Source organism: Coptis chinensis, chromosome 2, assembly GCF_015680905.1.
Source record: "Coptis chinensis isolate HL-2020 chromosome 2, ASM1568090v1, whole genome shotgun sequence".
Lineage (NCBI taxonomy): Eukaryota > Viridiplantae > Streptophyta > Magnoliopsida > Ranunculales > Ranunculaceae > Coptis > Coptis chinensis.
Genome location: NC_141457.1, coordinates 11,007,901 through 11,032,986, shown reverse-complemented (window position 1 = coordinate 11,032,986; position 25,086 = coordinate 11,007,901). Strand labels below are relative to the sequence as shown.

Below are 25,086 nucleotides of genomic sequence, written 5' to 3'. Positions count from 1 at the left end.
AGATGCAACGGTTCGAAACATTGTATTATACCATAAATGTGTGTCCTTTCGAAAAGTGTGATTGTTCGAATAGTTGTGTTGTTTCAAAAATGCACCACTCTCCTATAAATATCAGACGTTTTTGCATGAAGAGACATCATTTTCAAAATCTCTTCTCCTCTCTATTTTTAGTCAAAACACAATGTTGAGTTCGCTGATTCTGTAGAATTGACGTGATGCTTTAATTTCCATAGAAGAAAAAATCCATTCTATCTTGGGAGATAGTTTCCCATTCAACCTTAAAGCAACGTGAGGAGGAAAATCTGTCTTAAAGACATAGTGAATCTTCACTAAGATCGGATTGATATTTCGTACTTGGTACATTTGAGAGAAAGGTTAGTATTGTTGTCGGTAAATGGTAAAAAGTGAGTATATTTGAGTTGTGGTTCCTTACATAATATTTGTGGTCGATCGACTTCATCAGGTATGTTTTGTACGAAGCACAACACCCATCACTACTAAAAAAATGACTTGTGATGACGGTTTTTAGCCGTCATGAAACAGGTTTAATGACATTTTTTCGTTTAAAAAACAACCGTCATTATAGAGTCCTTCATAAAAGTTAACAAAAAACGTCATAAATTTGATGACAGTTCTGGAGAAGCTGACATCAAAGCTCGAATTTAATATGACAAAAATTCATTTATAAACGTCATAACTGAATCTTTTTGCATGACATGTTTTACTTAACTGTCATAGTTTATTAGAAAAAGCGTCAAGAACTAAACCTTCGTTTATGAATGCTTTTATTTAAGTGTCACCCTGAGAAACAAAAGCATCAAGAAATTAACACTAAAAACTGTCAAGAATTGGTATGTAGCACGACAGTTCTTTGGAAGCCGTCATACCTTTTTTTTTCCCCCTGTAAATCTGAAATAAATTCCCGTAAACCAATACATTCAGACACCTGACAACTGAAGTCCATTACAGAAACAATAATCATACTTTTATTACCAACATAAATCATTCCAAGAACTTATTCATATTACATGATTTATTCACAGATAAAAAAAAAAAAAAACTCAAGCACTTGATTCAAAATCAAGTATCATAATCCAACAACAATGCAATTTACATAACCCATCTAACAAATTGCTAATAAACCGATCCATCTCATACAAACTTAATTGATCTACCATGTTATCTCACTTATAACCTAAAAAACAATATAAAGAAGAATGTGTTAGTTTGTTTAATAAGTAAACTAAAAATATAATCATATAACGACTTCTACAAGAGAAGATTAGCAAGGATTGTTGCAGAGACCTCTTTCAGCCGCGTGGGAAGCTGATTTGCACCAATAGTGAAAAGGTCCTTGACAAGTTGGGGCAGAATCCCTACTTCTATTAACACCTTTGCACTGGCATCGAAGATGATATCTCGATTCAAAGCCTTGGTCGCAAACTTCTCTTGGTATGGGCTGCCACTTCTCATGACGTTCACCAGTGAAGAACCCACCCTTCTAGCAACAACAACCTTTACATCATTGCTAAGAACCAACTCACCAAGATATGCAACCATTGCTAACTTAGTTTGAAGTGGACCTGCACCAAATTTCAACCGCTAAGACTGGTATAAAAACTTTATGATATATACCAATATAAAAAATTATGTCGTATTAACAAACTAAATTGACATTCAGGATGCTACTGGTGTACCTAAATCATTCAGGCAAAAAAAAAAAAAAAAAAAAAAGTCAACAAGATAAACAAACACAACAAAGTCAAGTCAAGGCCAAGCCACATCTAAACAAGCCATTGACATAAATGTTGAAACAATGTAACTTTTTGATGTTTTATACCCAAATGTTGAAAAAATCGTAGTGGGATATACGACACTGCAAGAGGGAAAAAAATGAAGGAAGTAGTGAAGCGAGATACTTTGATAAACAGATAATAACAAAGTGATTATTACATAGCTTTGACAAATGCAACCGAAATACTACAAACAACCCAGATACAAGGAAAAAAAAGATATATATGTATTCAAGTAATGCTTATTTACCTAGACACGCTACCATTTTGGTTCCACTCTCTTTCCTTCACCCAATGCTAGTGTTTTGATCCCACTACAAAATCACTTTACAAAACTAGTTAAAAATTATATTCGTGACAATAATAGCTTACTTGTTCTTTACAAAATAATAATATGGATGGAACTTGGAAGTTTTCCAGAGAATCCAAGCCACGCACTACCATCGATGATCGTGTCTTCTTAGATAGTTAAACTACCAAAATCACTTTCAACTCGGTATCCTAGTAAGCGATTAAGTGCTTTGTCAGAGCAAAACATAAAAAGAGTTTCAGAGTTGTGATGCACGGAGGTGCACAATTGAGGAATCTCCATATTGGACAGTAATAGGATCCGCTTTAGGGCATTTGAAGACTAGGACGTCTCACTCTTCTATATACCTTAACTTTTCTCATTAATTAGAAACCACTCAGGAATTCAAACACCATTCACTTTCTTATCTAAATTTCAAGCAACTGATATCCAAATTTTATGCATTATTAAGATAAAGGAACGAATAACCAATAATAATTAAAAAACAGAAATTGCCGCTTAATAAAAAAAAATCAAAATAAGACTTACTTGAGAATCTCTGCAAAACTCATAGCTTTATAATTCCAGGTATTGCATTTGTTAACCAGGTATTCCAGGTATTACACTTGCGTGCAATATGTATGCCATCAATTGAACCATCATATTTGATGAAACATAAAACAATAGCGAAAAAATTATATATATAAAAAAAAAACAAGAAAATTAAAAAATGATTTTTTCAGATGAGGTAAGAAGAATATAGAACTTCGGTTCGTATTACCAAACACATGGGTTCATATTAGACATAAAGGTGTGCACAAGAAAAAAATAAACAGTTAGAAGCAAAATATGAGCATTCACCTGATCAATGTGTTGACTTTCTTTGTCTGAATGTTGTACTTCTTCTTGATTGCAGCCTTGATCTTCTTCTTGTCAGCACGAATATCAACAATGAATACCAGTGTGTTATTGTCCTCGATCTTCTTCATTGCAGATGCGAGGGAAGGGTCTTATCTATCTCTCTGCATTTAGTCGTGATCCTTAGGCTTAGACTTTAGTCATTAAGTTTGTGTGCCGGGGAAGGATAACATGCAGAAAGACTAAGCTTAGGTGCGTCAAGCTCGTAGCATCTGAGAATAGTGCAGTTTCCTGAAAGCTTAGTAAGGAGATTCACCCTTTGCCATGTATTGCAGTTGATTTCTCTTTTGATCTTAGTTACTGCCCTGTGGGTCCTTCAAAGCAGGCTATCTCTGACAAATCCGATGATCCCAGATCACACAAGGTGCGAAGCCTTGTTCTGTAACATTGTGGCGTAGCGGATTGACTATTGGGATAACTTTCACGGCTAAGACGATTAAAGGGTTACTACAAGTGTTGTGATGAAATCTGTATTTCGGCTTGGTCGATCAAAGAGTCAGAGTCTCCTCTGTCTTAACAAAGAAAGATTTGCCAATCCTCTTAGGAATCGATCTAGACTAGCTGCCATAATGAGCTCAAGAGACAGTCCTGGAATGCGAACCCATGCTGCAACTTTGGTGATAACACCTCTGCCGGCTTGAAGTTAGGCCGCCACTTCCTCAGTCGTGAGCGGATACTTCAAAATATGATAGTGGTCGAGCTTGTTCCTCGAGGTTGCACTGATACGAGGGTACTTGGGGTCTCTCGCCTTTTTCAAATTCTTTGGACGATGAAAGGGAACCGAGGTACGGATCTTCTTGGCTTTCTTCTTTAGAGTTGACGCAACTGATTTCACTGCCTTGGCAGCCTTCAAGGCCTGCGCCTTCGGGTCAACTTTCTTTGTGGTAGAAACTGCGACTTTCACTGTGCGGCATTGAGGGAGGATGGAGAAGGGTCTGGTCAATGGAGAAGAAAGGTTTTGGGTTTTTCTGTCTCGTAAGTTTTAATTTTCTCAAACGAATCAATCTACCAAAAATACCCTTTTAGGATTTGTATAATGCGTGGAAATAATAATGTAACATTAGATGCTAATAGAATCTAACGGTATGGATTTAGAGTGAGATTGGAGTAGAAATAAGTGGAGTCTACCTAACGGCTACCATACCCTAATTGAATGTCATTTTTATTTGTTAAGTTGTTGACGGTTTAAGTGAAAGCGAAAATGGTCCAACCCAGCTGGTGCCCAAAAAATTGTGAGAAGGTTCACGGTTTATTCTATTGCTAATTTGACTGTTTTAGAAACATCATCATATTTTCTTGACGCTTGTGTCATACACGACATAATGTTGTAATAGCCGTCATAAAATTATTATATTTTCTTGACGCTTGTCTCATATACGACATAATGTTGCAACAGCCGTCATAAAATTATTATATTTTCTTGACGCTTGTCTCATACACGACATAATGTTGCAACAACTGTCATAAATTTATTATATTTTCTTGACGCTTGTGTCATACAAGACATAATATTGCAACAGTCGTCATAAATTTATTATATTTTCTTAACGCTTGTATCATACACAACATAATGTTGTAATAGCCATCATAAATTTATTATATTTTCTTGATGCTTGTGTCATACACGACATAATGTTGCAATAGCCGTCATAAAAATATTACTAAAACACCTATCTTGACGGTCAAGATAGATAAAAAACAAGCGTCATAATATGTCATTTTTTTAGTAGTGCATATACTGAGTGAAGCTAAGTTAGAAAGTCTTTTGGAAAATCTAGCATTCCAGCAAGTTTACATAGAGTCTATGACCAGTCAACACTTTTTTTCTACATATAAGAGGAAGATTGCAGAGTGGACGAGTGGTGGGTTAGTTACAAAACTCGAAAAAAATATATGCGATTAAGTAAGGTGTCCAAACACAAAAGACCCAGCACTGTTCAATTTCTTAAATCACCTACAGAGTAGACACCCACAATGCACTAGTGTCTTAGAAATGTACAAATTAGGAACACCCAGCCGGCTGACCAGTTTCATAATTACATGCCTCAACCAAATCCTATTGACTGTATGTAGTCCTGTGGGAATTTTTTAGTGTTACCTTTCTGCTTATTGCTGTCTAGCTAATTGCCAACTTGAGAATTGCTAGAAATGGAGTTGGTGATGATGTTAACAATAAAAGGATAAGAGTGTGAGAGACAAGGCCACATGAGTTATGATAGAAATAGACTTGGTTTAAAGAAAAAAAAAATTGCTCATCTGATAAAGTTAAATACAGTTTAATAAGCGAAGTTGATTGGGTGAGGTTCGACATCTTAAGAATAATAGAGGATAAGTGATGGGTAGGAGACCATAACAAACCAATGTTTGGGGAGTGTTGGGAGGATCTCTACCCCTTCATATGGGTGTGTTCCCATATCGATAAGGCGCAGTTGGCCACCGCAATATTACCTACCATTCAACTAGTTCTTTCGTTTCTCATTCAACTGATAACTAATTAATAGTGTCACCTTCCTGTTTATTTACATATCAACCTGTAACTGAATTGCTTTCGATCCATCTTCCCTTTGTTTCTTCTTTAGTAGTTAATGTTCTTCCACACCCGTAGTAGTGGTGGTACAGCATTAAGTGTTCAATGCTTAATTAGTGTGAAAAGAAATGTAGCATTAGGATTGACATACAATTATAGATACATTCCACAATGCACAATATTGCCTTAGAACTTTACTAGCTACTACAACAGAACAAAATGATGAGTTAATTACTATACATTTATTTTAAGGGTGCAATGAGCAGCACTAAGAAGATTAGATTTTCACTAAGGTTAGGTCTTTTGCAAGAAAATAAGAACGAACATAAACATCTACAATTCTACTGCGCTTCTGGCCTTGACAAATATGTGAATTCTTCATATAGCTGAATTGAAAAAAAAAAAACAGACATATTTCCATAGGCTTTATATTTTATACGATTATACTAGTTCCTACTTCGATCTTAATGCCTATCTATTGCAATTGTTTGCGACAATATATGAGCTTGATCTGTGGATTGTTTACAATAACAGAAGAACAAGAGGTTTACAAGATACGATTGTCCCCTACTAACAGGCTTCCTTATTATCCAAGACTTATCCCATAAATAGCATTAACACTCATGTCTTCTTCAAACAAAGCATGCATTAAGTAATTCACTTGACCTTAAACTGGAAACAGAAAATTGGAAACTGAAATTTTTTCATTTACAAGCCCTACTTGATACCAAGATTCTGTGTTGTAGTTGATATGAATTTCAAAATTTCCGATTCTATCTCTGTTAACAGGGGGTCATGAGAATGCAGTCGACATTGGGTTGGAATATGATTGGATCCCCGCTCAATGTAGTCTCTGTAAAACATTTGGACATTCTGATGAGTAGTGCCAGAAAAACAAGGATGCCCAGCCAATCCAACCAGGGAAAGCCCAGAAGAAGAACAAACAAAAGCAACGATGGACTCCCAAAAAATATTCTCAACATAAACAGGGTCAGTCTAATACAAATGTTGTATCCCATGGTCCTCAGATAGAGACTCCGATTGATGTGCATGAGGAGGCTCAGGATATTAATGGGGAAGAGGTGCATGAAACTCATCTGGGTGCCTCCAATGGACAAGCTGAAATTATGTCTTGTGGGAGAAGTCAGAGAAGGCGCGGGCGCGCTCAAGTTGCACATGATAAAGGCGCGGGCGCGCCCTTGTTGGTTTTGACAGAGGTTCGATAGATTCCTACGTTTTCTATAAAGGAAACTCTCCAATTCTTTTAGAAACAAGAGACACGAATATACACTCATGTAGTGCTATATAATAACCTCTGTAACACAATCCTAAATTAATCAAGCAATAAACCTTTTTTCTCCCGTGGACGTAGGCTGCCGCATTGGCACCGAACCACTATAAATTCTTGTGTTTATAGTCTCTTTGATTAGGTTGTTTAATTCTACATGGTATCAGAACGGAACACTTAATCTCTCCTCTAACTCAACCTAAACAAAGTACACTATGTCAGATCCAAAACCTAACCCTAAGTCTGCTGTTACAACAGAGACTGATTCTAATCTCGGTTGAAAACTGTCATAAATTCTCTTGAATGGAACAAACTATATGCTTTGGTCTAGGGCTGTTTCGCTATCGCTTGGTGGCAAGAGGAAATTAGGGTTCATTAATGGTGCAAAGGTGTGTCTTGCCATTGATGATGCCAAATATGAGAATTCGGTTTCCAATGATCAGCTTGTTCGATTTGGTTACTCAATTCTATGGAGTCTACTATTGCTGGAATTTTTACTTTCTCTGATTTTGCAAAGGAGTTGTGGGATTCAATTGGAGATTTATACGGAAACCAGAACAATTATGCCCGTGTGTTTGAACTTCAACTCGCAATCGGTGCTTTGCAACAAGGTGATAAGACTTTTACAGAACACCTTGGGAATTTAAAGAAATTATGAGATGAGTTAAACATATATCATCCACACACCACAGATGCTAAGACTCTGTTGAAACGGGCTGAAGAGGATAAAATCTTCACAGTATTTTGTAGTCTTAAACCAGAATATGAAAATCTGAAAAACAATATTCTAATGAAAAATACTCTTCCATCACTTGCTGTTGTTTGTGCAACTATTCAGAGAGAGGAAACAAAGAAGAAAACCATGAACTCCTAGGTAAAGTCCTCAATCTCTGAATCTACTGTATTACTTATAGAAAACGATTTTCGAAAGAAGTCACAGGGATTTGAAAAAGGTAAGGGAAAAAGGGAATCGTCTCACTGTGATCATTGTGGAAATAACTGATACACCAAGGACCGTTGTTGGGAATTATATCCGCATCTTAAAAAGGAAAAGGAATTGTCCAAGAAAGAGCATGCCGTTGTTGCCGAGACATCAATGTCCAACTCAGATATTAGTTATTAGTTGAGTCAAATTCTCCAACAACTCACTAAGTCCATGTCATCTAGCAAAGGTCAATTTGCCTCAACTCATGTGTTAGGTAATTTACACGTCTATTTTACTGTGCCAGAAAATAGTAACTCATGGATAATTGATTCAGGGGCTACTGATCATATGGCTAATTGCCCTGCCTCTGTCCATAATTTTGTGTCCAAAACCAAAAAACATAATATTTCCATAGCCAATGCCTCCACTGTTCCCATTCTAGGTAGTGGTCAAGTGGATTTTTTTAATCAAAGTCTCAAGAGTGATGCTCTAGTTGTTCCTTCATTCCCTGTTCAACTTCTATCTGTTGGCAAACTTACAAATTCTTTAAATTGTGATGTCATTTTTTCTTCTAACTCTGTCGTCTTTCAGGATCGAAAGTCGAAGAGGATGATTGGTGAAGGAATTTATTCCAATGGACTCTATTTGTTGAAGTCGCATAAGAAGACGTGTCAAGCTAGTGATTTACTTGAGAGTCGAATTTTGCATAAAAGACTTGGGCATCCATCTAGTCATGTCATGTCAAATTTGTTTCTGCATGTTTCTATAAACTCTGATGATGTTTGTGATGTTTGTCAATTTTCTAAACAAACTTGTTTATCTTTTCTAAACTCGAATTCTGTGTCTAATAAGTTGTTTGAGTTAATTCACTCTGATTTATGGGGACATGCTCCCATTAATTCTTATGATGGATATAAGTATTTTGTGTTGTTTATTGATGATAAATCCCATGCTACATGGTTATATTTATTGAAATTGAAGACTGAGGTTGTGAATGTGTTCAAAGATTTTCATACTATGATTACTAATCAATTTGGTGCAAAAATCAAGATGTTTAGATCTAACAATGACACTGAGTTTTGCGAAGGCCTTTTACCTGAGTACCTTCGTAGCCAAGGGATAATTCATCAAACTAGCTGTGTTGGCACACCTCAGCAGAATGGCGTGGCTGAAAGAATAAACATACACCTTTTGGAGACCACTCGTGCTCTTATGTTGGGCATGAATGTTCCTAAGCAATACTGGTCTCATGGCATCCTAACTGCTACTTATTTGATTAACCGCCTTCCCAGTCGAGTTCTTGGTTTTAAATCTCCATTGGAAGTGCTCAAATCTAGGCCGCTAGATCTCTCTCATCTGCGAGTGTTTGGGTGTGTTTGTTATGTGCATCAGCAAGCTATTCATCGAGATAAATTTGATGCTCGGGCTACTCGATGTATGTTTGTTGGTTATTCTACCACACAGAAATGCTATATATGTTATAATCCGGCGACAAGAAAACTGGTTGTCTCTCGTGATGTACGATTTATGGAATTTGAAGCTTTCTTTCATGATTCAGCTGTGCCTGGGAATCGGTCCCAGGGGGAGTGTTTGACAGATTTGGCACCTCTCCCAGTTGTTAAGGCTGATTTGGCACCTCTCCCAGCAGTTGGTGAAGGTAGTGTTCCTGTCCCAATGGTTGGTGAAGGTATAGTTCCCGCTGTTGAAGAATTGGGTTCTACCAAAGCAAAGCGCTGGCGCAGGCCCGCACATAGCTAACCGAGGCGCCGAAAGCACTCGGTGGTAGATCCATGTCTAGTAGAAGAGGCGATGGCTCCCGTCCCGCGAGAGCCAACTGAGGCGCGGGCGTGCTCTGGTGCTCGTCCATGTCCAGTAGAAGAGGCGCGGGTGCGCTCTAGTGCTCTTCCAGTTTCTCGACAATCTGAACGAGAGAGACGACCTCTAGTAACTCTTAAGGATTACTATAAATCTGATAGAGAACTGCATCCTCCAATGATTCACAAGAATTTTTATTCCTTGCATGACGTTTCATATCCGCTACAAGAGTATATAACGTATGACAATATCACTTCATCTTATCATGCTTTCTTGAGTACAATCGATGATGTGCAAGAACCCAATAACTTTAGAGAAGCTAACTCTCGTCTAGTATGGAGAAAGGCGATGCAAGAAGAACTTCGTGCTCTAAACGAGAATAAAACTTGGGAGATTGTTATGCTACCTTACGGAAAGAAAACAGTTGTTTGTCGTTGGGTGTTCAGAAACAAGTTCAACAGTGATGGTTCCTTAGAGAGGTCTAAAGCTCGAATCGTTGCAAGGGGATTCACCCAAATATATGGTCAGGACTACAGGGAGACTTTTGTTCCAGTTGCAAAGATGAACACGTTTAGAGTTCTTGTATCTCTAGCTGTAAATCAAGACTGGAAATTGTTTTAGATGGATGTTAAAAATGCATTCTTACACGGCGATCTTAAAGAAGAAGTGTATATGAGCATCCCACCTGGACATCCGAAGGAGACTAAGGTTGGATTAGTATGCAAGCTAAAAAAGGCTATCTATGGACTTAAACAATCTCCACGAGCGTGGTATACCAAGCTTAGTTCAGTTCTAGCTATGACCGGTCTTAAGCGAAGTGATGCTGATCCTTCTTTATTTGTTAAGTCTAGCAGGTCAGGCTTGGTAGTTGTTCTTATTTATGTTGATGACATAGTTATCACAGGTAATGACCATATTGAAATCTCTAAGCTCAATGAGTTACTGCACAAGAAAATTGCCATCAAGGATTTGGGTATTATGAAGTACTTTCTTGGGATCGAAATATGTGTTGGATCTTTTGAGTGAAGTAGGGAAGCTGGGGGTAAAACCATTTAATTCTCCAACTGACAGTGGAGCCAAGTTGGACAACACCGGTGATCTTCTTATTGACATTGGTCAGTATCAGCGATTAGTTGGTAAACTAATATATTTAACTATTACCCGACCAGATATTTCTTATGCAATAAGCTTGGTTAGTCATTTTATGTATGCTTCAAGGACTCCACATATGCGGAAAAAGGGCATACATCTATTACTGCTTATACAGATGCTGATTGGGCAGGATGTCCAGTTGATCGGAGGTCTACTTCCGGTTATTGTACCTTTGTGGGAGGTAATTTAGTCACTTGGAAGAGCAAGAAACAGAATGTAGTGGCTCGCGTTCTAGTCGTCGAAAGTCTGAGGGCTATGGCTTCCACCACCAGTGAAATCATATGGCTTCGCGCTCTTCTGAAGAATTTGTGTTTTGGGTTGCATCTGCCAACTACACTTTACTGTGATAATCAAGCTGCTATGCACTTTGCTGCAAATCTGGTGTTTCATGAGAGAACTAAGCATATTGAAGTTGACTGTCATTTTGTGCGTGAAAAAGTATAGTCTAACATTGTCACTACCTCCTTTGTTCGAAGTGACCAACAGCTTACAGACATTTTCACCAAAGGGCTTCTAGCTTCCAAGTTTCATGATATTCTCTCCAAGTTGGGTTCGCTGGATATCTTCGCACCAACTTGAGGAGGAGTGTGGGAGAAGTCAGAGAAGGCGCGGGCGCGCCCTAGTCGGTTTTGACAGAGGTTCGATAGATTCGTATGTTTTCTATAAAGGAAACTCTCCAATCCTTTTAGAAACAAGAGACATGAATATACACTCATGTTGTGCTATATAATAACCTCTGTAACACAAACCTAAATTAATCAAGCAATAAACCTTTCTTCTCCCGTGGACGCCGGCTGCCGCATTGGCACCGAACTACTATAAATTCTTGTGTTTATAGTCTCTTTGATTAGGTTGTTTAATTCTACATGTTTCCTCCTGATCCAATACCAGAGCATACTAATCCCTTTGGGGTTGTCTAGATATTATTCTATTCTCTGGTTTTAATGAATTTAAGAATGAAAAGCGCCCAGCCCAAGCAGTTCTTGTTCCACCTAATGTTGAAGGCGTTAATGAAGTGAACGATGATGATTTTTCTGTTCAACACAATGATTATGAGATGGCAGGACAGGAGGAGCTTATTTCTTCTTCAGATGAGGATGGTCAAGGTCTTTCAGAAGAGGAAGAGGAGTTGAATGAAGTTTATTATGATCGATGTGGACAAGGAAGGGGAAAATGATGTGAATAATGATGTGGACAGGTCGTCGAATGAGGAAATGTGGGAACAAAATTAGCATTGATGCAGGAACATATGAACTGTCCCGCCATGGTCGAGGAGGATGCTCAAGTTGAAGGGCCTGTCGATGCTGGGAGCCTTCTAGGACCTGTACCTAACAGTTCAAAGCAATAAGACTCATCTATACTTGGAAGCCTTCAAAAGAACATCAACTCGGAATTTAGTTTTCAAATGGAGCCAGAAATTCAATCGTGGAAACTATTTCAGCATCTCAACAGCCAGATTATTGATGAAGTCCTATTAGTGCAATCAAGAATGGCAGGTGCCAGGAAAGAGGATCAGAGAGAATTCACTCCGGTGTTGAGCAAAAAGAAAGTAAAACAAGCCAAGAGAACTAGTGGGTGGAAACGGGCTAATGTTTCTTCACCAAATACTAGATCTAAGTTACAACCTAATTAGGTTTAGTAACTACCATGGGATTACAAAGATGGTCTCAATTGATGCTAAACCACTTAATTTGCGTATTATAGCTTTGATTGGTTTGGTACCAAGGCGGTAGTGCATATACCACGATGCAATTACCCCTTGTTTAACTTGAGTTTTGATTAGTGTTGTTTGCATTTCTTTGCCCCCCCTCCCCCTCCCCCTATTCTATAATACAAAAGTTGGCTTACCTAGCCAAAAAAAAACGAAGGCCCTGCATTTTTTTGTTTAGATTGGCTAGGTCCTGCATCTTAATAAAGCAAAAGTGTGTGGAATAAATTTCTAGCTGGCTTAGCTCTGCCAAACTCATATTACTGAGGAGGTCTAGTCATATCTTTGGTAAAAGGTTCCACACCAGGTTACGGCATTGAGCAGAGAAGATTCCATCAAAAGTTTGCATGCATGGCTGTGATTGAGATGGAACAAATAAATATTGCAAAGCAAAACTTTGACTAATTATGTTAATATATGATTTATTACCACGTCACTTTAGGTAGCCCCGAGTTCAGTCCATTGACACAATATCATCACAAGGTCTTTTAGGCACTAATAAGGGTTCCAATAAACTTTTGAGGGGTGTTATTGTGAGGCCATGTCCTGATATAAGTTTCACTCTAAAAACAGAACGAATGGAGGGTAAATCTGATCAAGTATTTCTGTTTTTGTAGTTTCACTAGTTTGGTAGGAAAACCAATATGGTCTGTCTTACGAACGTTACTGGAGTTTTTCATTATTTTGGTTAACGGAACATCCAACCAAGACACAGCCAACGAATTTATTAGTCCATTATAATTTGTCTTTAGCCTAGCAAACTTGTGAGAAAACCTAGTCATATGCAAGTATGCAACAAAGGTAAACGTTTTGATAAATGTTTGGGTGCATCGATCTTGCTAGACTAGAAGCAAAAGAATGATATCAGTCCACTTCTGCTAGCTGTTCTGACTTCGATCTGAGTAATTATGAGGTTGATCACAGCTGTTAGATGAGCCAATTAGGATTTGCCCCCCACTAGATTATGAGCTCTTACAAATAACTTTCTAATTTTGGGTTAACCAATATTACCCCCCACTAGATGAGCCAATTAGGATTTCCCCCACTAGATGGGAAATTAGGATCTCCCCCCTAAATATACACATTGATTTTTTTTTGTGTGTATTTAGGGAGAGACCTTAATTTCCCATCTAATGCGGGGGGAAATTCTAATTGGCTCATCTAGTGGTAGTTAACACTAGTTCACTCTTCTTTGTTTTTATAATGAAGTGCTGTTGGCCCCTACTAATTAACATACAGGTCTAGATCACCATACAGAGTCCTTTGACTTGATTGAGTTCTACAAAAGTATGGATTCTGATCCCTAACCATAAAAAGGTGGTGAGAGGATTTGTTCTTTCAGTGTTATAATGGTGTCTGATTGAGCAACTAAAGAAAGTCAAGATAGTTATGAAAGAACCAGCTGGAATATGAAGATTTTCCTCACTACTAAAGTAGAGCTAATGGCTGATCAGCCAAACTGTATTAAACTTGCATAAGCCAAACTGTATTAAACTGTAGTGGGAAATCGATTGGTATCGGTGTTTAACCCCAACATGAAGTGACTGATCAGCCAAACTGTATTAAACTTGCATCAGTTTCTTCATTTAAATATTGGAAAAAAAAGGACTTTGGCCCATGAAAAGATGTAAGTCCTAAGTGGGGTGTTTTTCTTTGAAGAAATGATTGTTGAGTATCCAGTGCTATTGTGTACTTAATTCCCTTTACAACAGATTTCTGTGTGTGGGGCTTAGTTTCTTTGGAAAAAGCTTTCTTTAAGTGGCTGAAAATTCTTAGGCTGAGTCCAATGGCTCCCTATCCCTTTAAAAGTAGTGTTAAAGTCAATAAAGTAGAGCTAAAGTCAACAAAATAGAGCTAAAGTCAACATATTTTACTCTCTATCATTATTTTTCTATGTATATATACAAAGGATTTTACTCTCTATATATAGAGAGTAAAATAGAGATAGAGAGTAGAATCCTTTGTATATATAAAGAGGAAATTAATGATAGAGAGTAAAATCTGTTGACTTTAGCTCTACTTTTAAAGGGATAGGGAGCCATTGGACTCAACCTAAGAATTTTCAGCCACTTAAAGATAGCTTTTTCCAAAGAAACTAAGCCCCACACACAGAAATCTGTTGTTGTAAAGGGAATTAAGTACACAATAGCACTGGATACTCAACAATCATTTCTTCAAAGAAAAACACCCCACTTAGGACTTACATCTTTTCATGGGCCAAAGTCTTTTTTTTTTCCAATATTTAAATGAAGAAACTGATGCAAGTTTAATACAGTTTGGCTAATCAGTCACTTCATGTTGGGGTTAAACACCGATACCAATCGATTTCCCACTACATACATAATTTGTATTTGAACACAATTCAACTCCAGACAATAATCTCAATATTCCCTACAACCAAACTAACATGCCCAACTAGCTAAACAATTATTAACAACAGATAATAATGTAAAACAGTAAAAGCAAACCATAACACAAAGATATACCGTGGTTCGGCCAATGGTGCCTACTTCCACAAGAGCTAATCTTTTTATAAAGTGAGAAGGAAGATTACAATCACTCCTTGCAATCTCTCACCTTACTAGATCACTCATCTCTCTTTATAGGCTTGTATATCTGTAAAGGTTATCTCTCAATCTTGATTGCTTCCAAGATTGGGTTTTCTCTTACTTCTGTGTTGTCTCACATGTGTTAGGTTTTGCCAAAAAACCCCAACCTATATTGCAAACTCATGGTCCACAAAAATAGAATTCTTCGAAAAATAGGCATGGGTGTGGGGCTCGCCTTTGCCAAGGCCAAGTCGAGCACGGGTCGCGCTAAAGTGCTTGGAGGTCGACCAAGGCATGAGTGCGGGTCGCACCTTGGGCAGGCCTATTCAGAGCGTGGGCTGCGCTCATGCTTCTGTATGCAAGCAGAAATCCTTTTCTCATCATGTGAGGGATAACTCCAACAATCTCCCCCTCCCGAACAGTGAGGAAGGATACCTCCATGCAATTTCCAAATCAACAGGAGGAGTCTGCTACCATTGCGGCGGTAGCACAACAAATATCAAAATTACCTTTCGGTAAGACTTTGGTCATCATATCCGACCCGTTCTTGTCAGTATGGATCTTCTCGATGCACAAATATTTGTCTTTGAGTACTTCTCTAATCCAATGATAATGCACGTGTATGTGCTTGGATCTAGAATAAAAACTTGGATTCTTGCTCAAATGGATGGCGCTCTGACTGTCATATAAAACTACAAACTATTTCTGCTTTTGCCCTAGTTTGTTGAAGAACCTCTTCATCCATAACATCTCTTTGTAACACTCAGTGGCTACAATATACTCAGCTTCTGTAGTGGAGAGGGCAACACACTTTTGCAACTTAGATTGCCAAGAAACTGCTTCCCCTGCAAAAGTAACCAGATAATCTGAAGTGGACTTCATCGAGTCAACATCACCTGCCATATCTGCATCAGTGTAGCCTTCAAATAAGGGCTTACTTCCACCAAAACACAAACACAATTTGGAAGTGCCCTTGAGATATCTCAATATCCACTTAACACCTTCCCAATATTCCTTTCTCGGATTTGACAGAAAATGGCTTACAACACCAACGGCGAAAGCAATATCCGGTCTTGCACACACCATTGTATACATCAAGCGGCCCACTGCGGATGCGTAAGGAATATTTTCCATCTGACTCTGCTCACGCTCACCTTTTGGACACATCTCTTTGGTCATGTGGAACTGGCCACCAAGCGGACAACTGACTGGCTTCGCTTGATCCATGTTGAATCTCTTAAACACCTTCTCATTGTAGCTTTCTTGAGAAAGCCACAACTTTCCACTCTTTCTATCACGAGTTATCCGCATCCCAAGTATCTACTTTGCTTGACCCAAATCTTTCATCTCAAAGGACTTACTCAAGTTTTTCTTCAGCTTGGATATCTTGTTGATATTTGGGCCAACTATCAACATATCATCCACATATAACAATAGCACAATGAAATCCTCATCTGGAAATTTCTGAACAAACACACAGTGATCGGAAGTAGACTTCTTGTATCATTGCTTCGCCATAAAGGAATCAAACCTTATGTACCACTGTCTCGGTGCTTGCTTCAACCCATACAAGTTCTTTATCAGCTTGCATACTAGGTGCTCCTTGCCTTTGACCTCAAACTCCTCTACTAGTCCATGTAGACATCTTCTTCAAGGTCTTTATGAAGAAAAGCTGTCTTAACATCTAGCTGCTCAACCTCTAGGTTTATACTTGCGGTCATTCCCAGTAGAAACTTCTGGTTCTGAATCAACAAGATCATTGGTGAAAGCCTGTAGCTTCTCACCCTCCTCAAAGTCTGCTATGGTTTGGTTTTCCAAGAACACAACATCTCGACTTCGGATTGCCTTCTTGTTAATCGGATCATAGAGTTTGTAACCAAACTTTTTACACTGCTTGGCTTTGTCATCAAGCTTGGATCTCTTATCCTTCGGAATATGCACAAATGCCCTGCACCCAAATACCCTAAAGTATTCATAATCAACATCTCTGCCTGACCATACTCTCTCTGGATAATCACTATTTAGAAGCTTTGATGGCGATAGGTTGATCACATGCACGGCTGTACACATTGCTTCTACCCAATAGGTTCTAGGTAGCTTAAAGTGAGACAACATGCATCTCATCTTCTCTACAATGGTACAGTTTATTCTCTCAGATATTCCATTCTGTTGTGGTGTCTTGGGAATGGTCTGCTCATGATGAATCCTATGACTCTGGCAATACTCTTCAAACGGCCCAATGTACTCACCCCCATTATCTGAGCGAATACACTTCAACAACTTCCCTATTTCTCTTTCCACCATGCTATGGAATTTTTCAAACACGCCAAGTACTTCATCCTTGGTCTTCAGACTATATGCCCATACCTTTTTTGACGCATCATCAATGAAGGTCACGAAGCATAAAGCTCCCCCATGGGACTTCACTTTTATAGGACCACATAAGGTTGTGTGCACTAGTTCAAGGACATTGTCCTTTCTGTGAGACGGGAATCTTTGGAAAAACACCCTGTGTTGCTTTCCTACCAAACAGTGAGTACATGTATTTAAATGTGTACCTTTGATGTCTAGCAAAGCCTTTTGCTTAGCAAGAACTTCCATCCCTTTTATGCCCATATGACATAGTCTCTTGTGCCACAGTTCGGAGGAAGCTTCTTCTTCTGCCACATTCACTTTTGCTCTACACAAACTAGCCTGTGTTTTATAAAGAGAGCAAGTTTTCTTCCCTCTGGCTGCGACAATGGAACCTCTGCTCAGTTTCCATACCCCGTTACGAAATGAGTTTACAAAGCCATCATCATCTAACTTTCCAGCCGAAATTAGGCTTAACCGTATGTCAGGGACATGTCTTACATCCTTGAGTGTCAAGGTGTAGCCTACATTGGTTTCTATATGAACATCTCCAATGCCTATAATCTTCGAGACACCACTGTTACCCATCTTCACTTCACCATATTCACCACAACTGTAGGTAGTGAAAAATTCCCTGTGCGGTGTGACATGATAGGATGTTCCTGTATCTATCACCCACTCTGTATCCTGGCATGAGGTACTAAGACAGCACACACCATAATCTGACACAATTCCCACTAGATCGTCGAGTAGTGTGGTAGTATCTCTGCTTGTGTTTTCGTTCCTCTGCACCATGTCTTCATGTACACATTTATACTTCTCATCCCTCTTCAGTGTTCTATACTCATACCTGAAGTGACCCTTGGTGGCACAATAGTAGCATTGCCTCTCTGCCTTAGGAGTTCTAACTTCACCTCTAGATTTACTTCTGTCATCACCTCTAGAACGAGATGGTTTTCTGCTTCTACCTCTTCCCCGTTTCTCTGTGACAAGGATCTCTGAGTGAGAGGAGCTGCTTTTTGAACTCCTTCTAGTCTCCTCATTCAACAAAGATGCAGTAGCCATCTCCATGGAAATGATTCCATCTTTGGCTGCTCCGTGTAGAAAAATTGCTAATGTCTCCCAACTTTCGAGTAAAGAGCCTAATAGAAATAAAGCTTCAACTTCGTCTCCCAAATTAATTTTCATCAAATGCATCTGATTGATGGTATTCTGTACTTCGTTAAGATGCTCAGATATTGAAGAACCTTCTTGGTACTTCGTGTTGGCAAACTTCTTAACGACCAACACTTTGTTTTCACTCGACTTCCTCTCATAGAGGTCTTCTAGTTTCTTCCACAAGCCAAAAGCTGTAGTCTCTTGGGATACATGGTGAAAGACACTGTCGTCAATCCACTGTTGAATGTACCCAATTGCTTTTCTGTCAAGCTTGGTCCACTCAGCCATAACAACCGTTTTCGGTATTTCTCCTCCATTCGTAATAGGTTGTGCCAAGTCCTTGGGGAATAAAATAAGTCTTCCATCTTAGCTTTCCAAATGGTGTAGTTCTTCCTATTGAGACTCGTCATGCAAGTGTTCACAGAATTGTCCATCTATACAAGTTATTTAAACTCAAATATTCTCTCAGGAGTTTTGTCAAACACCTTCCGACCAAGATTTGGATAACACCCTACGATAATTTAACCTGGCTCTGATACCACTTGTTGGGGTTAAACACCGATACCAATCGATACCCCACTACATAGATAACTTTTATTTGAACGCAATTCAACTCTAGACAATAATCTCAATATTCCCTAGAATCAAACTAACATACCCAACTCGCTAAACAACTATTAACAACAGATAATAATGTAAAGCAGTAAAAGCAAACCACAACACAAAGATATACTGTGGTTAGGCCAATGGTGCCTACTTCCACAAGACCTAATCCTTTTATAAAGTGGGAAGGAAGATTACAATCACTCCTTGCAGTCTCTCACCTTACTAGATCACTCATCTATCTTTACAGGCTTGTATCTTTGTAAAGGTTATCTCTCAATCTTGATTGCTTTCAAGATTGGGTTTTCTCTTACTTCTGAGTTGTCTCACATGTGTTAGGTTTTGCGAAAAAACCCAACCTATATTGCAAACTCGCGGTCCACAAAAATAGAATTCTCCGAAAAATGGGTATGGGCGCGGGTCGCACTAAACTGCCTGGAGCTCGACCAAGGCATGAGCGCGGGTTGCGCCTTGGGCAAACCTATTTAGAGCGTGGGTCGCGCTCAGGCTTCTGTACGCAAGTAGAAATCCTTTTAATCCTTTTCTCCTAATGTGAGGGATAACTCCAACACTTCAGTGTAAAACAGGTAGTTATCAACTGAAATTTGAAGGGAACTGTTAGAAAGACGCAACAGCTGGATGCATTAGACTTGTTCGGAACTATTTATTCTTAAGATGAAGGTAATTAGCTACATGATATTCCTGTCTAGAACTTAAGGACTTCCACATGCATCAATTCACTACTATTGTGCCAATGTTTTTTGCCGAAAAAGCTATATATCAAAACAAAGAGAAAAGAAAAGATTATAAACATATATATGGAAAATTAAGATAATATGAATGATGTTGGAATGTAATTAAGTTTCAAACGATCTTTTTATAGATAGTAAAAGTTTAAGAACTTATTTTACATGGTATTAAGAATAAAGATCGATCAGTTCTAACATGAACTTGTAATCAGTATCTTATATTAACTACTACTGCCAATGACGCTAATGTCTTTCACAATGATGTTTGAATGTCATACGTCACTCAAACGTACATACACATATCTCATAAACAGCGAGAAATATTTCTTCTTGTCAAAAATAAAACAGAGAGATGATGCTATGGCTGATAAATCTAAATATCTAATCACATTGGCTACTTGCAATCTAGCATTCTAGATTCAGCTAGTTGGACAGGTTAATTGAGTATTTGAGTTCGCAAATTGTTTTGTTCTCCTGCCCGTTAGTGGTTTCTAATCCTTAGCAACTAAAACCTTCCTTAAACGGTCTTACTGCAACTCAGAATTTTGGAAAAGTGGTGATCTAGTCAGGTGCCTCTTTAAGGGGCGATCGTTGGTTAACAATATTTCTTGAAAATCTATGTACTGTGTATGGTTCTAATTATTGTCTAAAGCCTTCTAAATTCACTTAATTTTGCAGGGGTGTTGCTTCACATAGTTACTACTCAGTATCACAAATTTTGTTCTCTACCATAAAGGAGCAACTGTCATTGCATCAAGCTGGCTCCAGTTAGTACTTACTAGATTGGAAATATAACATGCAGAAATAGATTGCATGAACTTCGGAAAACAGAGTCAATAACATTCAACTTGGACAACTAATATGTAATCACAAGTGTGCGTACTCTGGCTCCAGTCTCCACAAACATGTTGGAATCTCTTGTGTATTTCTAAATACTAGTGTGTGTACAAAGTGGAGGAGATGAACAAATAGTGTTCTCTCCACTTTAGTGCATAATAGATAGTCCCACATTTGTTATCCACCACATCGGGTCGGGTTCAGGCTTGGGCTTGGGCTTACTGTTGTGGGTAGTGGTTTGACCAATTGCCTAAACTTGTTTTGTTTTTTTCTTGAGGAGCAAGTTTTGGTGTTCTATTAAGAGTTGGTCTCTCTTTCTTATCTGTTTAGGAGACCGACCTAACCTCTATAAATAGGACTGTGAGTCCATAGAGGGGATAGACTTTAATAGATCAGAAACCCATCTCAGAGAAACAGAAACGATAAACTATCCTATTCTTCGTCTCTTCTTCCTGTAGCCGCCAGAAAGAGTTATATTGCTGTTCTAGAGGGTAGTTTGTTCTAGTGCAAAGTCAGATTGCTGTTAACCATTGAATCCTGTGAGGAAGACGCCACTGCTGCCTTTCTGCACCATTGGAAAGTGCAAAATCTTTCCTTAAGGACAGCCTAATCTGTGCCTTGGTTATTACTTGTTAATTCTGTCCTTGCCTACTGTTCCTTCTGTTATACTCTAGTTGCTATGTTGATACAACTATTCTAACAAAATATACTGTATGTAGTTTAGTAATTCTTATAGTCACGAGACAACTTCAAAACCTATCTGCTTAAAAGCGAGCCAAAATGAAGGTTCATTTTCTGTGTTTGAGCATCATCTGTTTAGTGCACTCATATAAGTGAGCATTAAAGGGATGCTCTAACACTCCATATGTCTGGAACATTAAACACTACTTCAGCACCACCTTGCAGAATTGAATTAGGATTAATTCTTGCAACTTCGACAATGAACGAAGGAAGAAAATTGCCATGATCAAACAAAAACTTGTAAACTCTCCAAAATCCCAAGTGTGCAAATCAGGAAACTTATAGCAAAAATACTGGACATTACAAGTATGTGGTGGAAAAATGAAATTGGTTTGAATTAATATCCCAGCTGGTCGGTTCCCAATATGAATTTTCTTCTATTTATCCACTATATTACCCGGACATACTCAACTGTTACAACTTTCCTTCAAACGTGTGGAGGCACAAACTAGCTTGATCGATATGAGGTTTCAAAATTTCCTTCAAGATCTCAACAATAAAGACACAGTTTCAAGGTCTCCAATTAAAGTTCTATTAACTTAATACACGAGTCGTAAGTGCTGTTAGGAAAAACGATACCAATCAATCCCCACTAAGACAGCTTACACTTGGACAATCTACTACTCGAATGAAAAATCTAAGCTTCCACTACAAACAACAACCACAACCTAAGTTATTAACTATCACAAAAAAGCAATAACAATGTAAAGTAACTTACCACAATGAGACACAAGATGTAACGTTGTTCGGCTAATGATGCCTACTTCTACAAGAGCAAATCCTTTTATAAGTGTAGGAAGGAAGATTACAATCACTCTTCTCAAGTCTCTCCAAATTTACTAGATCTCTCTTCACTAATCTCTCCTTACAAGTTTTATCTCTTTGTAAGAGTTTCCTCTCAATTTTGGTTGCTCTCAAAATTGGGTTTCTATGTAAGACTTCATGTTAAGAAAATACCTAACTTCTTATTTATACTATTTTGAAATTTCATAGAAAATCGAAATTCCAAAGTCACTGTGTAAGGGCTAGGGCGCGCGCGCCCCTTGGGCAAGGCCAACTAGAACGCGTGCGCGCCTCCTTCCATCCCATCTTCCAGTACTTTGTTTCACGAAAAGAGAAGAAAAAAAAACTATCTTCTTTTCTTAGGCAAGACATAGAAGAGTGCTCGCGCCTTCTTCTTGAGCAAGTGAACAGTAATGATGTTAGCATCTTGGAGAATGACTAAAGCGCGCACCCCTTATCTAAAGCAAACTAGGGGGCGTGTGCCCCTTCACCTCTACAGAGTCAGTATTCATTTTTGACACATGGTGAGGAACCACACCCAACAATCTCCCCCTCTCGAGCCATAAGGTGGAGGATACCTCCACGCATTCCCAAATCAACATGAGGAGTGTGCAACCATTCTGGCGGTAGCACAACAAACATCAAACTTGCATTTTGGCAAAACTTTGGTCATCAAATTTGTCGGTATGGATCTTCTCAATGCACAATTGCTTCTCTTTGAGAATATCTCTAATCCAATGATAATGCACATATATGTGCTTGGATCTAGAATGAAAACTTGGATTTTTGCTCAAATGGATGACATTCTGACTGTCACACAGAATCACAAACTATTTATGCTTTAGCCCCAGCTCATTGAAGAACCTCTTCATCCATATCATCTCTTTGCAACACTCAGTAGCTGCAATATACTCGACTTCTGTAGTGGAGAGGGCAACACACTTTTGCAACTTCGATTGCCAAGAAACTGCTCCCCCTGCAAAAGTAAACAGAGAACCGAAAGTGAACTTCATCGAGTCAACATCATCTGCCATGTCTGCATCTGTGTAGCCTTCAAGTAAGGTCTTACTTCCACTAAAACACAAACACGCCTTGGAAGTGCCCTTGAGATATCTCAATACTCACTTAACACCTTCCCAATGTTCTTTACCTGGATTTGACAGAAATCGGCTTACAACACCAATGGCGAAAGCAATATCTGGTCTTGTACACACCATTGCATACATCAAGCTGACCACTGCGGATGCATAACAAATTTTTTGTATTTTTTTCTTCTCATGCTCACCCTTCAGACACATATCTTTGGTCATGTGGAATTGGCCACCAAGCTGACAACTGACTGGCTTCGCTTGATCCATGTTGAATCTTTTCAACACATTCTCAATATAGCTTTCTTACGAAAGCCACAACTTCCCACTCTTTCTATCACAAGTGATCCACATCCCGAGTATATGATGTGCTTGACCCAAATCCTTCATCTCAAAGGACTTACTCAAGTCTTTTTTCAATTTGGATATCTTGTTGATGTTTTGGCCAACTATCAACATATCATTCACATACAACAAGAGCACTATGAAATCCCCATCTGGAAACTTCTGAACAAACACACAGTGATCGAAAGCAGACTTCGTGTAGCCTTGCTTCACCATAAAGGACTCAAACTTCATGTACCACTGTCTCGATGCCTACTTCAAACTATACAAACTCTTTATTAACTTGCATACTAAATGCTCCTTGCCTTTGACCTCAAAATCCTCTAGCTGGTCCATGTAGACATCTTCATCAAGATCTCCATGAAGAAAAACTGTCTTGACATTTAGTTGCTTAACCTCTTGGTTTATACTTGCGGCCAAACCCAATACCACCCTGATAGAATTCATCTTAACTACAGGAGAGAAAATTTCATCAAAGTCAATACTTTTCATTTGACCAAATCCCTTCATAAAAAGGTGAGCTTTGTGCCTTGGATGTGGATTATTCTCTTCATGCTTAACTTTGAAGATCCACTTATTCTTGAGAACTTTTCTTCCTTTTGGTTTCTCAACTAAGTCATAAGTGTGATTTTTATGCAAATAACCTATCTCATCTTGTATGGCCTTCAACCACTTCTCTTTGTCTGTACCTTCAAGAGCCTCTTGATAGTGCATAGGTTCCCCACCATCAGATAGTAAAACATACATATGTGGTGGGTACCTGGTTGAAGCTTGTCTCTTTTTCTCAGATCTCCTCACCTCATCTTCTTGTGGCTTAGGAGGATGCACTTTTTCTTGCTCATATGGTGGTTCATGCACTTTATCTACATCTTCTATCCCAATAGGTTCAATCCCATCATGAGAAATAGGATCATCATCGTATCATGAGCTTCAAACGCATGGTTCTCTGCATTTGCAATTCCTTCTGCATCTCGTTGCACAGTAGGAATTTATGGTTCTAAGTCAACAGGATCATCAATGAAAGCTTCTAGCTTCTCACCATTCTCAAAGTTTGCTATTGTTTTGTCTTCCAAGAACACAACATCTCGACTTCGAATTATCTTCTTGTTGATCGGATCATAAAGTTTGTAACCAAACTTTTCATCCTCATAACCCAGAAAAATATATTGCTTGCCTTTGTCATCAAGCTATGATATCTCATCCTTAGGAATATGAACAAATGCTCTGCACCCAAATACCTTCAAGTATCCATAATCAACATCTCTGCCAGACCATACTCTCTTTGGATAATCCCTATTAAGAGGCTTCGAAGGCGATAGGTTGATCACATGTACGACTGCGCGCATTGCTTCTACATAGTAACTCCTTGGTAACTTAGAGTGAGACAACATGCATCTCATCCTCTCTATAATGGTACGGTTCATCCTCTCAGCTATACCATTGTGCTGCGGTATTTTGGGAACTGT

At 38.6% G+C, this 25,086-nt stretch overlaps 1 protein-coding gene across 1 annotated transcript; it reads left to right on the top strand.

Moving 5' to 3' along the window:
• The first annotated feature begins 10,353 nt into the window (after positions 1–10,353).
• LOC147514852 (uncharacterized) lies at positions 10,354–11,884 on the top strand. Its single transcript, XM_086592712.1, has 4 exons — positions 10,354–10,538; positions 10,627–10,691; positions 10,838–11,145; positions 11,663–11,884. Exons 1-4 carry the CDS (start codon positions 10,354–10,356, stop codon positions 11,882–11,884), a joined length of 780 nt encoding a protein of 259 aa, XP_086448838.1.
• Positions 11,885–25,086: the final 13,202 nt, after the last annotated feature.

Coding starts and splice junctions, on each gene's coding strand:
- LOC147514852 (XM_086592712.1), top strand. CDS start 10,354: ATGACCGGTCTTAAGCGAAGTGATGCTGATCCTTCTTTATTTGTTAAG. Junction 10,539..10,626: donor AAGGATTTGGGTATTATGAA/GTACTTTCTTGG, acceptor TCCAACTGACAG/TGGAGCCAAGTTGGACAACA. Junction 11,146..11,662: donor GTCATTTTGTGCGTGAAAAA/GTATAGTCTAAC, acceptor AATGAATTTAAG/AATGAAAAGCGCCCAGCCCA.